This window comes from Hyalella azteca, unplaced genomic scaffold, assembly GCF_000764305.2.
Source record: "Hyalella azteca isolate HAZT.00-mixed unplaced genomic scaffold, Hazt_2.0.2 contig16234, whole genome shotgun sequence".
Taxonomy (NCBI): domain Eukaryota; kingdom Metazoa; phylum Arthropoda; class Malacostraca; order Amphipoda; family Hyalellidae; genus Hyalella; species Hyalella azteca.
The window spans coordinates 77503-92172 of NW_025946060.1; the positions used below are offsets into that span (position 1 = coordinate 77503).

A 14670-nucleotide genomic window follows, 5' to 3' on the forward strand; every position below is an offset into this window, starting at 1 on the left:
ATAACTTGTCACTTGACGAGCACAGTACTTTACAGTGTGCGCTGAGAAGTTGGGAACCTTTGCTTTGACCGGTAACGAACGCGTTCAATACTGGTAACGAAAGCGTTCAATGCCGCTGCCGTCTGTCAGCTAGGTAAAACATACAGTCTGACGGTTAGTGCGTCGCTACATTTGTTTTGTATTGACTGCAAAGTTAAATTTAAGGCATTGGGAATATTTCAAGCACATTATTAGCTTAAATTAACTCACACAACGAAAAAACACAGATTTTGCCATTTGGAAGAAAAAACACCCAGAACCCAGGTGACGGTCAAAAAACCCAGCGCTGGGAGGCCGGCTTTCAGCGACTACAAATGTGCAATTCTGAGATGCAATGAGATTGAAATCATTTGTAACAACTAAAAAGTTGGATATTTTTGTTATACCTTATTGTGCGTTTGAAATTTTTTTCTACCACGGTTCTTGTAATTTTTCGACAGTTGTGTTGGACCGGGTTCCTTTGTCTTTAAGGTCGGCGAACTTCTATTAATATATCTACCAAGCTCTTATTCTGGAACTTAGTCTCGTTCCTAATTTGTTTGGGCGCCGGCCGTCCGGCCGTCCTTGGGATCAAGTCCAAAATAAATAAATATTTGAATATGTTTCTTGTTTGTGTATCACGTCCAACAATTCAATATTGTAAGGTAATTGATAGAGATGAGTTCACTTGAACGTCACATCAGGAGTGCTCACATCAACATGCCGTATAATGGTTATAACGACGAAATTAAGGGGGAGGTCTACCCTCCGGAAAAGCTTTTTTGTTAAAAATTTAAAAGCAAAGAAAATAGCCAGAAAAGTCACCATTTTTTAAAAAGGAAAACGTTTCGAAGACCAGCTCTATCATCAGTTCAAAACCAAAAACACAGGTACAAACAATTAGCAATAAATTCACATTGATGCATAAATCGTCAAATGAGAAACAATCAAGAATGAAGCAAACACGGGCACAAATCTATCTATTTACAATTGCGAGGGGATATGATCTATTAGCGGCATTTAAAATAGGCTTTTGTTTAAAAATATAAAGGGACTCTAGAATTCGCAAGTCGGAAACACCGGTCGTGGAGGCTAAAATTCGAAAATCACTATCGGACACTGGCACGTTGCACTGCTCGGCATGGACGCGTACTGCTGAATGAGGGGGATGCGCAAGGAGGTTTCATGTTCTAAAACTCCTTCCTTTATGCTCCGCCAGCCTAGCATAAAAGTTGCGAGATGTCATACCGACATACGCAGATGCGCATAGCGCACAACTAAATTGATAAACTAGGGACGATCGCATAGGAACAGGAAGTGTGTCTTTATACATGAAAAGAGAACTGATTTTAAAATTATTCACCAGCAATACATGAAGATTTACATTTGGGAGGTATTTAGAGAACAAATCTTTCAACTCTTTAGCCATAGACTAGAAGCGGGACCAAAGTAAGGAAATGAACAATAAACAGCATTCCTATGGTCACGTTCGGGAACAACCTCAGAATATTGCTTAGTCAAAAATTTCTTAATTTGAGTATATACCAATTGCGACGGAAACCCATTAAGTGAAAACGTACTGCGTAAAAATTCAAATTCAGAGTGCATAGTATGGAAAGTTGAGCAGATACGAAAGCCTCAGTTTATTAACGTTCGAATACCATTTAACTTGAAACGGAATGAACAAAAGCTGAAGAAGCTGGTGCATGGAAAAGCTGGAAAAGAAGAAGCTGGAAAACACGTACGTGTAGCGATTAATTTAGCTCGTACTTCGAGCTAACTCTAAACTTGCGCATCGTCATGTTACATGTGTATCGTGTTTTTACATCAGCATCGTGATGCAAAAAGTTGATCATGATAATTCACGCGTACCACAAAACCGCATATTACGCTGTAAAGCGTGACTCATGGTGCAATACGAATTTCATGTTGTTGAGTACCTTCATACAATGCATTCAAGTCATGAGTTTTGCATTTCTTGAATCTTCTATGAGATTTAGGCCTGTGAGTTTGATCACTGAAATCAAATTGTTATCTGCATTTGATATGAGATAACAAGTCTTGTCCCTCTATGAGGAGGATATTTCAAATTATGAAGTATTGTATATGTATGTGTATATATTACACATTGCCCATTTATGAAGTTTAGCACTCAAGTCGGTGTTACGTTTCAGCACGGTATACTTAAATTTTTTCCTTATCTTATCAGATTCCGATTGGCAAGATGAAAAAATGCAAAAAATTCTGATGAGCTTGAACATTCTGATATTTTTTAGGACACAGGGGGTGACGACTCCCTTTTTGAATGTTTACATTTTATGATCATAATATACCACTGGACATCATGAGGATGATGTCCACGAACGAACATTTCGTTTCTGTGTGTGTACTGTTTTAATTTCACTAACAATCGTCATGCATAAACATGAAAAAATTAGGGTGATATATAACTAGACCCACAAGTTAGTCTAGATAACAGCAACTTGACGTAAAGATAGAGCAGCCTTTACCTTCAGTGTTGCAGGAAAACCCTTTGTAGACGGTGGCAGGTGTGCTTATCTGCTGCGGCGCGGTCTCTAAATTTGTCATTAATTTTGCTAAACATTCCTGGAGTTAAGAAACTCTATATTCATTAGATTCATTATCAGCGGCGTAATCATGTCCGGCCATCCTGTGGCTATCGTTGTTCAGAACAAAGAGACTCGAGAGTTCGAGCTGGATGAGGAAGCCCTACGGGGTGTCCTGTTGCGTCCTGAAGTGGGCGACAAACCCGTCTGCGTGGTGGCCGTGGCGGGGGCGTTCAGGACCGGCAAGAGCTTCCTTCTGAACTTCTTAGTGAAATACTGCGTCAATGAAGTGAGAATTAAATAGTTAATTTAGTCATGAAACTTGGGGGGGGGGCCTTAAAAGAACTTGTGTGATGAAACATTCATGCAGATACACCCTTTCAATAACGAAATTCATCTTATTATTGGGCAATATGTAGGACAGACGTTGAAGCTAAAGTTTTAGTTTTGTGAAACCTCGTGTCAACGAATTGCAGATCGCAAAAGATTCTCCAACAAATTTCTTTTAAATTAAGTTTCATTCAGCTTGACTTACTCCGATTCTACGTTGCTCAGGGCACACCGAACTGGCTGGGTGATCCGTCGCAGCCGCTGGAAGGTTTCGTCTGGAGCACAGGCATGGAGGGGCAGACCGCCGGCATTTACATTTGGAGCGAACCTTTTACTATCTACGCTAAATATAGCGGTAAAGAAGTGAGTTCAATCTTAAAGGATTTAATATGTAATCTTTGCAAATTACCGATGAAAACCGATTCTATCAGTTCTAAAAAACTTCTAAAACGTTTTCCTGTGTTATCTAAGAAACAACCACATTTTGTCTGAAGTATTTTTTGCAAGAATTAATAGCGGACTTAATATCAACGGGCAATTAGCAGCTATTCGGAAGCTGAACACGGTATGCTTTCTCTAATGTGAAATGTTTTCGCGCGCTATATGATCATTGAGCAGTACGTGAGTGTGTTTTAATAAATACTCTTAGTATCTCCTTGTGCAATTGACTCATTGTAAAAATGCTCTCATTAATTAAATTTTCTTTGCTAGTAAGTACTCTAAGAAGAGAAGGTGAAGAGATAACTAATTCTCTGTGAGTGCAGGTGGCAGTTATTCTCATGGATACTCAGGGCACGTTTGACACCCAAACCTCGTTGCGGGTAAGTTCAGAGGGCTCATATCTACTATATCAGCGACAACAGGATTGATTTTTTGTCTTCCTTGTATATAACTATCTTCTTTCGTTAGTTCGAACTATTTCTAAGAATTATCTAAGAAGGTTTATTTTGGAGAAGCAACTGTGAATTTTGATAAACTCTATTTCCCATGGTGATGAAAAAATGCTACGGACATGAACTTCTTGTCCTTGAGAGGGTTAATTTTTAGTCCGCAACTAATGGTCTTTGAGCTCACGAGTAAATGGATTGGCACCCTAAAATGAAGAACAATAGAGATCATTTTGATGTGCTCCCTTTTCAATTCGTTATTAAAGACTGCTCTCACATTTATTGATACATTCTGATTTAAAGGCGACCATTAAATGTAATTCTAAGTAATTCAAATATACAATAAAGCAAAATTTAGTTCTATAGCGTCGTCCTTCTTTGCCTCCGTTGATCGGGCAAGCGACGCGGTCAGCTGGAATTGGTCTGTTCCACACTCACGGTCCACCCAGAAATCGATTTAAAAAGCCTCTTTATCAGTTAGGTTGAGGGCACATTTCATTCGGAAGCAAATGTTTTAATTAAACGCTTTACAATCGTTACTGAGTCTCTTTAAACAAGCCTTTCTTCGACAAGCTCATTCCAACAAAAGCTTTTAATTTTGCGCCAGGGAAATGTGTCATCCAGGTGCCAGAGGCCAAATCATATCAAACGTCGATTTTTACACAACACATAACAGATTTTTATTAAATAGAACCCTTTATTATTTTCCTAAAGAGTTTCTTGCAAAGTACATCTGACCATTTTCTCACTTATGGCAAGTTCTTTCTTCTATAGTCTACTACACTTACGTACAACACGAGAGTTGATTTCAAGATTTTTGGGAAAAGAAACATCATGTTGCTTCATCGGACTAATGCGGAAGCACAGTTAAAGTTCGTTTACACTGTCTTTTATTATTGTAATGGCTATGGTCTCATCTAAAATTTATATTTCTTCAGGATTCGACGTACATCTTCGCCCTGACGCTGTTGACCTCCTCCGTGACGGTGTACAACCTCATGAACAACATCCGCGAGGACGACCTCACGAACCTGCAGACGTTCAGCACCTACGGCGCATCGGCGCAGAAGGAGATCAAAGAGTCGCGCGCATTCCAGGTACAGATATGCACATTTCAAGTATTACAATAATAATTAGAAACAATAGAAGCGTAAAATTTTCAAGAAGTATTGCATGCATGACCCGCCATTCGAAGTGATCTGATGGCAAGTAATCATGTGGTTAGATAGGTATGGACAACCCTCGTGCCTTCGACCTTCCCCGGGCCCTGTTGATGTCGTCGACGAAAATGCAGGACTTAGACCAACAGAATATATAATTTACTACCAATAGTACACGGCGTCTGCTAGGATCCTTACTGTTAACGAGCCAATATTTCTGAGCAGAAATACCATGAACGATTCCAAGCAAATATTATTAGTTTCTGACTCCATTATTATTTATTTTACTGATGAATGCTCTCTTTCACCACTAATTTCTCGCTGACTCATTGGGTAAATTCTGACTCATTCATTGAAGTTTGCTTCCGAAGTCGGATGGCACATTACAAATTTATATAGTATGGATTATTTTGAAGAAATATAATCATTGAACAATTTGATCTTCCCGTTTCAAATTATTAATTATTATAAATCGCGTCTTTTGAAGTCATTAGAAACCTTCTACTGGAGGTAGTTAGAACGAGTTGGCAAATTTTACGTACAGACATTGTTTAAAAATTTTTGAACATTTCAGAACCTATTATTCCTGGTGCGTGACTGGAGTTTTCCTCAGCAGCATCCATGTGGCCACGAAGGCGGTCAAGTGGTACTGAAGAAAGTGCTAGGCCAACTAGGGGTGAGTTGTTCGGAATATAGGTTGCAATTACAGATATTCACGATGAACAAATATATGAATAATGGATTTCCATATTTAGATGCGAATAATTAATGGTATGTAAAAATTCAGCCCTATGTCTACAAAAGGTAAACCGCGTTACCAGGGTTTTTGATGTGATTGACATTGACGTCGGTTACCTTATCCTATCCGTAGACAAAAGCTTGAAGAAGTCAGCAGAGGTTGGCAGTAGCGCGCTACATGTAGCGGCCGCTACATTTTCAGTAGCGGTAGCGGCGCTACATTTAAGCAATTGTAGCGGTAGCAGTAGCGCCCGCTACATATTTAAGTTGCGATACGAGGTTTTGCCGCTACAGCGCTACCGCTACATTTATAGATAAAGCCTTTAGATTTTACTCAATAGTATTAAATATTATTTAAATACCAGCATGATACATACATAATATAAATTACAGAATAAAACTGTATGAAAGATTTCGGTGTAATGTTGTCAACCTCAGCCTGTTACTAGTGTCAACATGTTAGTTGTTACCAGAGGTGGGCAGTAGCGCGCTACATGTTGCGGTATAGCGGCGCTACAATCTAGTGGGTGTAGCGGTAGCGGTAGCGGCCGCTACATTTCAAAGTAGCGCTGCCCAGCTCTGGAAGTCAGTTTAAGCTGTTGAAATATTTTCGTTATTGGCAGGATGAGTGAGCATTAGTCAAGATATAAGCGTGAAGATTCAGTATGTTAAGAGCGATTTTAAGACATCTTCTATTATATGTATAAGGAAAATCATCTGTTTCTCCGATATCGAACAAGTTTAACTTTTGGCATAGCCACCCTGTTAAAATATTCATATAAGGCTGATGAAGTGTGCTGCCTCCAATATGGGTCTTCAGATCAGGTGCAGCACTTGTACATTCGTGATAAAATATAGGCATTGGCGTATCTTTTCCTCTAACATTTAAAGCATTAGAATCCTCGGTTATCTCGATAATAATTTTTGACTTTGAGTTTTCAATTCTTATTTTGATGGTGTTCTCCCTAATATGCCCTGAAAGAAAATATAATATAGCAGACTGCTGTTTATGGTTGATGTTCTTCAAATTTCCCGCAAAGGAAAAGGCGGAGAAGCCGATGCATGAGTCGGCCCACCAGAGGTTGAGACAAGGCCTCCGTCAGAGTTTTGAGAAGCTGGAGTGCTACCTCATGCCGCACATCGGCTACGGCCCGGCCGAAGACTCCAATTTCGATGGTCGACCAAATCGTGAGTTCCATGACCTAATTTTACTATTAGATATCATGGATCTGTTAATTGGATACTGTGTAACATTCGAGAAGCTTGAGTTGCAGTCATGAGAGTTGCCCACTTCAAGTGCTTCTACATATAATATGTCTCATGTAGAGAACTGAAATTGAATGTGAGTTCTATGTGAAATGTTGGTGCAGTTGTATGTACTTCTTGCAGTTAAAATCAATTATTTTAAAATTATCAAATAAATTACATAAAGTTAAGATCAATTGTATATTAATAATATGTGGCAACCGCTGCCAAAATTTGACATTTAAAAAATTGTAACACGCTACCACCCATGTGACCGTTAAAGCTGACATCTCACTTACGTGATATGCAAGAAGTTCATAAATGATTTTTTAAAGAGTTTATGAACAGAACTGAGCCCAAAATTCGTGGAGCACATCAGGCTGCTGGTGCCTCGCCTGCTGGCGCCTGAGCGCCTCGTGTTGAAGCGTTCAGCGGCGCGGCGGGGACAGCCCGCCACCGGGGAAGAGCTGGTGGACTTCATCAAGACCTACATGGCGGTCTTCAGGGAGGGAAAGCTGGTGGAACCCACCACTCTGGCTGAGGTTTTGAGATAGGAAAAGTTATAAAAAGATTGCTAATGTACATTCATGCACTTCAATCTGAAATATCTTGAGATGAAAACGATTTTACCATCTCTCTGTTTCATTTGTTATTATTTGTCGTCAGCGATCATTGCAAATTATCTCTTCTTATTATGTTCCTGATTTTTATTCGTTATATTCAGCGATGTTTCACCTATATCTAGGCCCAAGCAGCAAAACACTGCACTTGACCTAATTGTAAAATTAACGTATTAAAAATCCGTTTCGTTGATTTTTTGCATAAAATTTCCAGATGATGGCACGTGTATGCAGTAATGGAGCTCGTAATATTGCTCTTGAAGTCTACAACAATGCCATGAATTCTATTCTTTTTCCCGATGGAAAATCAATGGAGGCCTCCGTTCTCATGAGCCAACACTTGGCATACAAGCGTGACGCCGTCGCAGCCTACCTCAAAGAAAACCAATACGCAGACAGCAGTGAACTGTTTCCGGTTGTTCATGACGTTAAAGAGCAACTTGAAAAGGTGAGTAAATGCATGAGAGAGGTCACTCCTTGCGTGACCGAGTTCCTCTTATATCTAAAAGTTGTAATTTATAAACTTTTTGACCCATCAATCCCGACTATTTCACAATTCCAATCAATAAAAATTTCGAACAACATATTTCATCAGTGTATTCCACAGTTTTTGTTTGCAACTGATCTTAGTGCGTGTTTGCTAAAATTTCATCTTAGTGCGTGTTGGCACCGTTTCTGAATTGCATGAAGACAAAGAATAAACTTTAAAATACTTAAACCATTTCATGAGCTGGCGGAACGCAGTACTGGAACTCACTTAATTGCATCTAGTTCAATCAATTGGCAAGCCAATCAATATCATTGAAACTTGCCATAGAAATTTACTAGTAAAAATCCCACTCGAAGCTTCTTCATATTTGAACACATGCCTGCATGTGAAGTTGATGTGAATTACATTGCCTACAATATTCACCTCGTATATTTTGCATCGAAGTTCTAATTTATCGAGGAATCAATGATAATTTTACCGTAATCAAGCAAACTTGACTCGGCTTAACATAATAAAACAGTATGAAACGACCACACACCACCAATGATGGTGCATTGCTGACAGAATTTTTTCATCTCGAACAAACATATCCCACGATTTGATGTAACTCATCGATTGCACGTACGAGCTGAGGTGAAAATTTTTTTCTTCGTATATCAAGGCTTATCAAAATTTTGCACACTAGACGAAATGTTTTTTTCGAAATTCCGCTTACTGTCTGCATGCAAAGTTATTTAGATTTATTTGACATTGAATCATGTCCAAAATCTTCAACCAAAATGCAAAAACTTCTAGGATCAGCGTAGCATCGTGTACAAATAATATATAACAATGTTGTTTGACCTTATTCCTGTCTGTAAGACCATCATTAATTTCCCGAGAGTTTTTTGGGTGGATTTGGCAGAAGGTCAAGCCGAGTATTTAAGATCAGCCATGTAAATGATTTAGATCTGATCACATAAAACGAATCCATTTCATCGTTAATCAATAGAGCCAGTTGATATTTTCAAAATCAGTCATGATATCATCTGACTAAAATTAAGGAATGAATCTGTTCATTCGTTAATTTTAATGTGCCACTTTGGATATCAATAGTTCAGGATAACCGTATATTTTTGCAATCGACGATCAGGAAAATACATGACGTGGAAATAAAATGTCATGTCTTTGCATGAGCGTATAAATAAAAACAATATTCAATTATGATTTTTGCGATGACATTGTCATGTGAATCAGAGAAAGCAACGATGCAGCCTAATTCCTGACATTTCTATTAAATGAATTTTTAACACTCCTCTTGGTCAGTGTACACTAACGGGTATTTCTGAGAAAATTCTCGGTTCATAGAAAATTATAATTCATTAAGATTTATATTACAATCGATTATATCATAAATCACACCAGTTATTTAGCCGAGGGCAGATGACAACGATATCCCCTGACCTAATGCTATCATATATTTCAGGAAATCGAGAATCACTTCCTTCACTACACCGAGGTTAATGATCACAACAAAACTAAGGAACAGATGAAGAAGCTTGAAGAAGATGTTGAAGCGGCTGTTACAATTGGAACGCTGGGTGCGGCCCTCGCTGGTATATATTTTTTCCGCCGTCCTTAGTGGCTAAACAAAAAAAATAATACCGGCTCTGGATTATGGTGGTGTCATTGATATTGAAGAATTATAATAGGCACTTCTATACCTGTATAAAAAAGAAATTTTGTATCCGTACAAAATTTAATTATGAACTGTTTAAGGAGAGTATGACCAACAATAATCTATCCTATAATATTATTGTTGGAAAACGCTTCTGTAATTGAAGTTAGAAACGTATAATCCTGTCCGTTGATATTTTCGAATTATTGTGTTCAATTTTTCAGTGATGAAATTCGTCTTGCAATGGAATGTTCTTATTTTCTTAACTCAATTTTGATGTAAGCAAGAATTGAATATCATTCTCCATATATCCAGACTTATATGAACGTTTGTGCATCACAAATGCCTGCCCTGACAGAATGACCATTTGAAGTGAATTTTACAATCGAGCGAACTGAGTGTTTTTGACAGTATTATGCCATTTGCATACGCTAAGATTTACCAATTAATTATTACAGTAGTGACCCTTTTTGAACTTCACCTTTGAAAATTTATTGTTTTCATAAGACCATTGAATTTCCGGAGCAACTGAGAATATTAGAATTTGCAGTTCATTTAAAACAATAATTGACTGCAGCATTCGTGCTCATACCTTCTTATTTGCATCCTTCCGATTTCGTTACAATTCTTTTTTAAAACCCAACGCAGATCGTGAATTGATAGGTAATAAAATTCTAGCTTTATTTTCAGCTTGAAGTCGAAGAATTTAACAAATTTATGCGATAACGACTATAATTATATTTGTGCTTTCCCAAGTCTGTCCTTACCGCTAATGCCATTATACAATTATATATGGCAAGATATTTTGTGGAATTTCTTGATCAATTGTCATGCACGGAACCAATAATTTTGTTTGTTTTGTCTGCTGAGCGATAAAGATCTTAGACCTCCTCTAATAACTATAGTCCAAATCGAGCATTTTTGCTATGAATTAAATTCCGTTAAGTCACCTACTACAACCGTTACAAAAAGTCACGACGGGCAAATCTGCGATGAAAACGTAATATTGCTGGAATGCGAATCGTTTTCTTGATTTGAATGCTTGTGTTAATACCGTCTTGTTACCAAATGACATGTCAATAAATAATTATTGCGCAGTGCGCCATTAATAGGACTTATTTACCTCTGATTTCTTATCACTATCATGTACACAAAAATAAATATTTTTCAGAGTTTATGTCTGTTGTAAGCCTGGCACCAAAAATATATGGGGGGCTATATATGGCGGCGCGTATCCAGGATACTTCCGGCACCACAAAAATATTGGGGCTGTTGGGGCGCGTATCTAGGATACTTTTGGCACCAAAAATATATAGCGGCTGTTAGGACGCGTATCCAGGATATACTGTGGAACCGCAAAATATAGGGGGTGGATTGGCGCGTAACCAGAATACTTTTGGACACTCAAATATATTTAGGTTGAATGGGAGGGTGTCCACTATACCTATGGCATAAAAATTGTATAATAGTTGCGGGGGAGCGTATCCACGATACTTATGGCACAGCAATACATAGGGACTGTTAGAGCGAGGTGAGTATACAGGAAACTTATTGTGTCGAGATATTGCCCGAACCTGAAATTTAACCATCAGTGAGAGAATTACATTATCATCACACAGCGAGGCAGTTTGGATCCGAAACAAAATGGATTTAAAAATGAGGTATATCTATTTCATTAGGAAAGGGACATAATCGGTACTTTTTCATTCTGAATTTCTATTAACATAGTTCGAGAAATAGACTAACCAAAATTTTCCGCTTCATCCAAAGATTCACTATCATTGACACTATCAGTATCTGTATCACTCAATGAAATTGTCATCAACGTTAGAAAGTTACCAGCATCGTGGCCACATCGTACTTGATTTTCTACCATCTGGCAATACACAGCAAAGGTCACAGCATCGATCTGAACATGCATTTTTAAAGTTTGGAAATCTATGATCTATGAGAAATCTTTTTCATTATTCAATAAAAAAATTGTTCGTACCACAGAAAAAATGGGATATCTGAACTTTAACACAACAAACAGAACACCATACGGGAATACTTAATTACAAATCGTCAATCTAAAATTAGCATATCCTAAAATTTCGGTCGTATCACCGCTTAGACCAGTTAGCAACTTTCCACTAAAATTCATAATTTTCAAATTTGGATTCCGCTGCTTCAGCAATCGTAGTGTATTATCAAACAAACTTTAGCACCTGTATCATCGAGAGCACAGAACTGAACACCATCAGCTTCTACTGTACAGCTGGGGTCCGAAGTCCGAACATTTTGATTAGTATTACTCTTTTGACGAACTAGTTTCCTGTCATCTTTCTCTATCAGATCACACTTATATTATTTCACAGCATTTGGATGACAAAAATTTACATTATTAAAATTATTTTCATCTCGGCTACGGCTCTGTTTCCTGTCAAACAGGGGGTTAAAATGAATACCTGACTTGCATTGTAGGTGCAAAATGACAGGATCTGAATCAACATGTTCTCTATAAGTGATTGGTCGTTGAGTTCCATAATGTGCCTGAATTTCTACTCGGTACATCTTGCAAGCGATTAACATTAATTCAAGGCGAGGTAACTGACCAGCTTGTCCTTAATCCACATCTGATGTTTAAACTCTTGATCGAGCTTTAAATTAAATTCCTCTGCATTGTCGGCCAAATAATCTACCAGTTTCACTCTAAGGCTAAGAGGACTGTCTGGGTTTAGGCATCTCAATAACTCAGACAAAGGAAAATTGCCTCAAATATAAAATCAACTCCGCTTTCTACCTGGATAATAAACTTCAATCCATCTGGCAAGTCATAATTACCAATTTCGCCTAGCTCGATCCTAATCATCATTATTAACTATCCTATAGGCATTCTATCCGCCGCTTGGTTTTCCAGGTCGATACTTTATTTCAAATCTTGCTCTGCCAATTCATTCATTGTTCTCATCACCCCTAAAGTTCTCTCTAGACATGTTTTGCATAAATAAAAGCAGTTCGTGGTCGGTGTACAATGCAAATGGAACTGCAAATATAAATGATCTAAATACTTTAATTCCCCACGTAGTTGCTGAAAATTCCCGTTCATCAGTGGAATATCTTCTTAGAGCAGCATCCAAAAGTCATTGATGAATAAACAATAGTTCTGTACGTGCTGTTCTGTGTCTGCATTAAGACAGGCAAATGCTTCCACACCTGCGGCATAACAAAAAGTTCCATCTTCTCAGCCGTGCCGGAATAACCTGGGAAGCCCAATGCTGCATCCTTCAAAGGTGCATTCTTCAACGATTCATACAAGCTAGCTTATTCATCTCTGGGGTACAATCAAATACCTTCTTTATGGTGCCGTTAGTCAACTCTGTCAAGGGCTTGGCTACAGAGCAGTTCTCAACAAATTTTCTTAGGAAATTAACTAAACCGAGAAGTGGCCTCAATTCCGTAACAGTCTTAGGTTTGGGATACTTTAAGATCTTGTCCATGTATTCAGGCGACTTCCTGAAACTCTCTCTACCTATTACATGACCCAAAAAACTGGTTCGTGAAAAATTTACATTTAGTTCGTGGGCTTTGAAGAACGTTCTCTCGCAGGTTGTGAAAACTAACGCTACGGACGTCCATGGAAGACGTATCCTTGCCTGTATCGAGGACAGTGACGCAGCTGAAGATCGAGTGACCCACAGATGAAATACATACCCATCATTTTTCGGCAGACCCTGGCGTAATGTCCGATGCGGCCACTGTAGCGGCATTCATCATCACCTCTTGACGGGTTGGAGCCCGGCAACACATGAGCTACTTTCGTCAGCCACACTGGTAATTTGGGGGTCGCCACACTTGGGCTGTGGCTCAAGAACAAAATTAAGATAAGGATGCAAGGGGAGCATTGCGGGTACCAAGTTCTCTGGGCCAGGCTTTAACTTGTTGAGTTGTAAGGAAATGTTCTACATTTCATATTAGTACGAGTTTACCGCAATAATCTCTGGCGGAACCTTGCACGCATTCAACGATGCTCAAATTTGAAAAGAATGTCAACGCCAAGAATGCCCTCCGGTTTCACTTCATCTCCGGGCGAAAAAGATTAGAATCGGCAAAGTCTCTGATCTTCGCTACATTCCTCATAGCCTGTTGCAATCCATTGACGACATATTCCATCGACAATTTATCATCAACAAGAAGCGGCAGCTGAAGGCTTACCAACCCATCCACGAGATTTAAATAAGGAATGGTTTCGGCAAATCCGCTTAAGGCACTATCAATGAAGGTGTTCACAGTATAAGAATTGACATTCAAATGGCCTGCGAAGTCTGGTCTTTTCAATACATTATTAGAAATGTAGCTCCGTTGGCTACCAGAGTCCAAAAGACCTCGACGCTTTGTTGTACGAACACCGTTAGGAGCAGCAATGGTAAGAGTAGGCAAAATGAAGTTCGAAGACGAGTTAGACGAGGATGCAATACAACAATGGTTTTGTTTGCCAGGTACTTACAATTTTGGACAAAGAGCAGAAATACGAGATTTACTTTTACAAGTCTTGCAAGGAAATTCTAGTTTGGCATTGCAATTATCTGTTGAATGCTTAGTACTAGCGTACTTCTGATACAGGTTAATTTCTTTACATCTTTGCGCTCTAGCATCAAAAGAGGAATAACGAGAACATTGAATCATGCTATGAGCTGTACTAGAACAAAATTTGCAGCCTTTTCCGAGACGAAAATTTGTGCCAAAATTCTGGAAAACAGTTTTGGGTTCAAGCTCGGCAACGGGTTTCGTGCGAACCACTGCCCGTCTCTCGATCGCGAAGCAAGTCTGAAGGACTGTTCTTCATATTCAACGTACGAATGACGCCAACATAGCAATAAAAAATATGCTTATTTCGGAAAGTTGTTACTTAATTTTAGCACAAGTTCATGTTTAAATGAGATAGGTAATTTTGAAAAGACAAGGTGACTCACAAATTC

The 14670-nt window shown here is 38.7% G+C and overlaps 1 protein-coding gene across 1 annotated transcript; it reads left to right on the forward strand.

Moving 5' to 3' along the window:
* The first annotated feature begins 2547 nt into the window (after positions 1-2547).
* Positions 2548-9874, forward strand: LOC108666443 (atlastin-1-like). Its single transcript, XM_018153319.2, has 9 exons — positions 2548-2874; positions 3141-3278; positions 3680-3736; positions 4741-4899; positions 5537-5638; positions 6741-6888; positions 7294-7487; positions 7780-8013; positions 9521-9874. Exons 1-9 carry the CDS (start codon positions 2677-2679, stop codon positions 9674-9676), a joined length of 1386 nt encoding a protein of 461 aa, XP_018008808.1. The 5' UTR covers positions 2548-2676; the 3' UTR covers positions 9677-9874.
* Positions 9875-14670: the final 4796 nt, after the last annotated feature.

What these genes read in the sequence shown, in the direction of transcription:
- LOC108666443 (XM_018153319.2), top strand. Translation starts at nt 2,677, where the DNA reads ATGTCCGGCCATCCTGTGGCTATCGTTGTTCAGAACAAAGAGACTCGA. An exon ending in TGAAATACTGCGTCAATGAA is followed by an intron (nt 2,875 to 3,140) that starts GTGAGAATTAAA and finishes TACGTTGCTCAG; the next exon opens with GGCACACCGAACTGGCTGGG. An exon ending in AAGTGCTAGGCCAACTAGGG is followed by an intron (nt 5,639 to 6,740) that starts GTGAGTTGTTCG and finishes TTTCCCGCAAAG; the next exon opens with GAAAAGGCGGAGAAGCCGAT.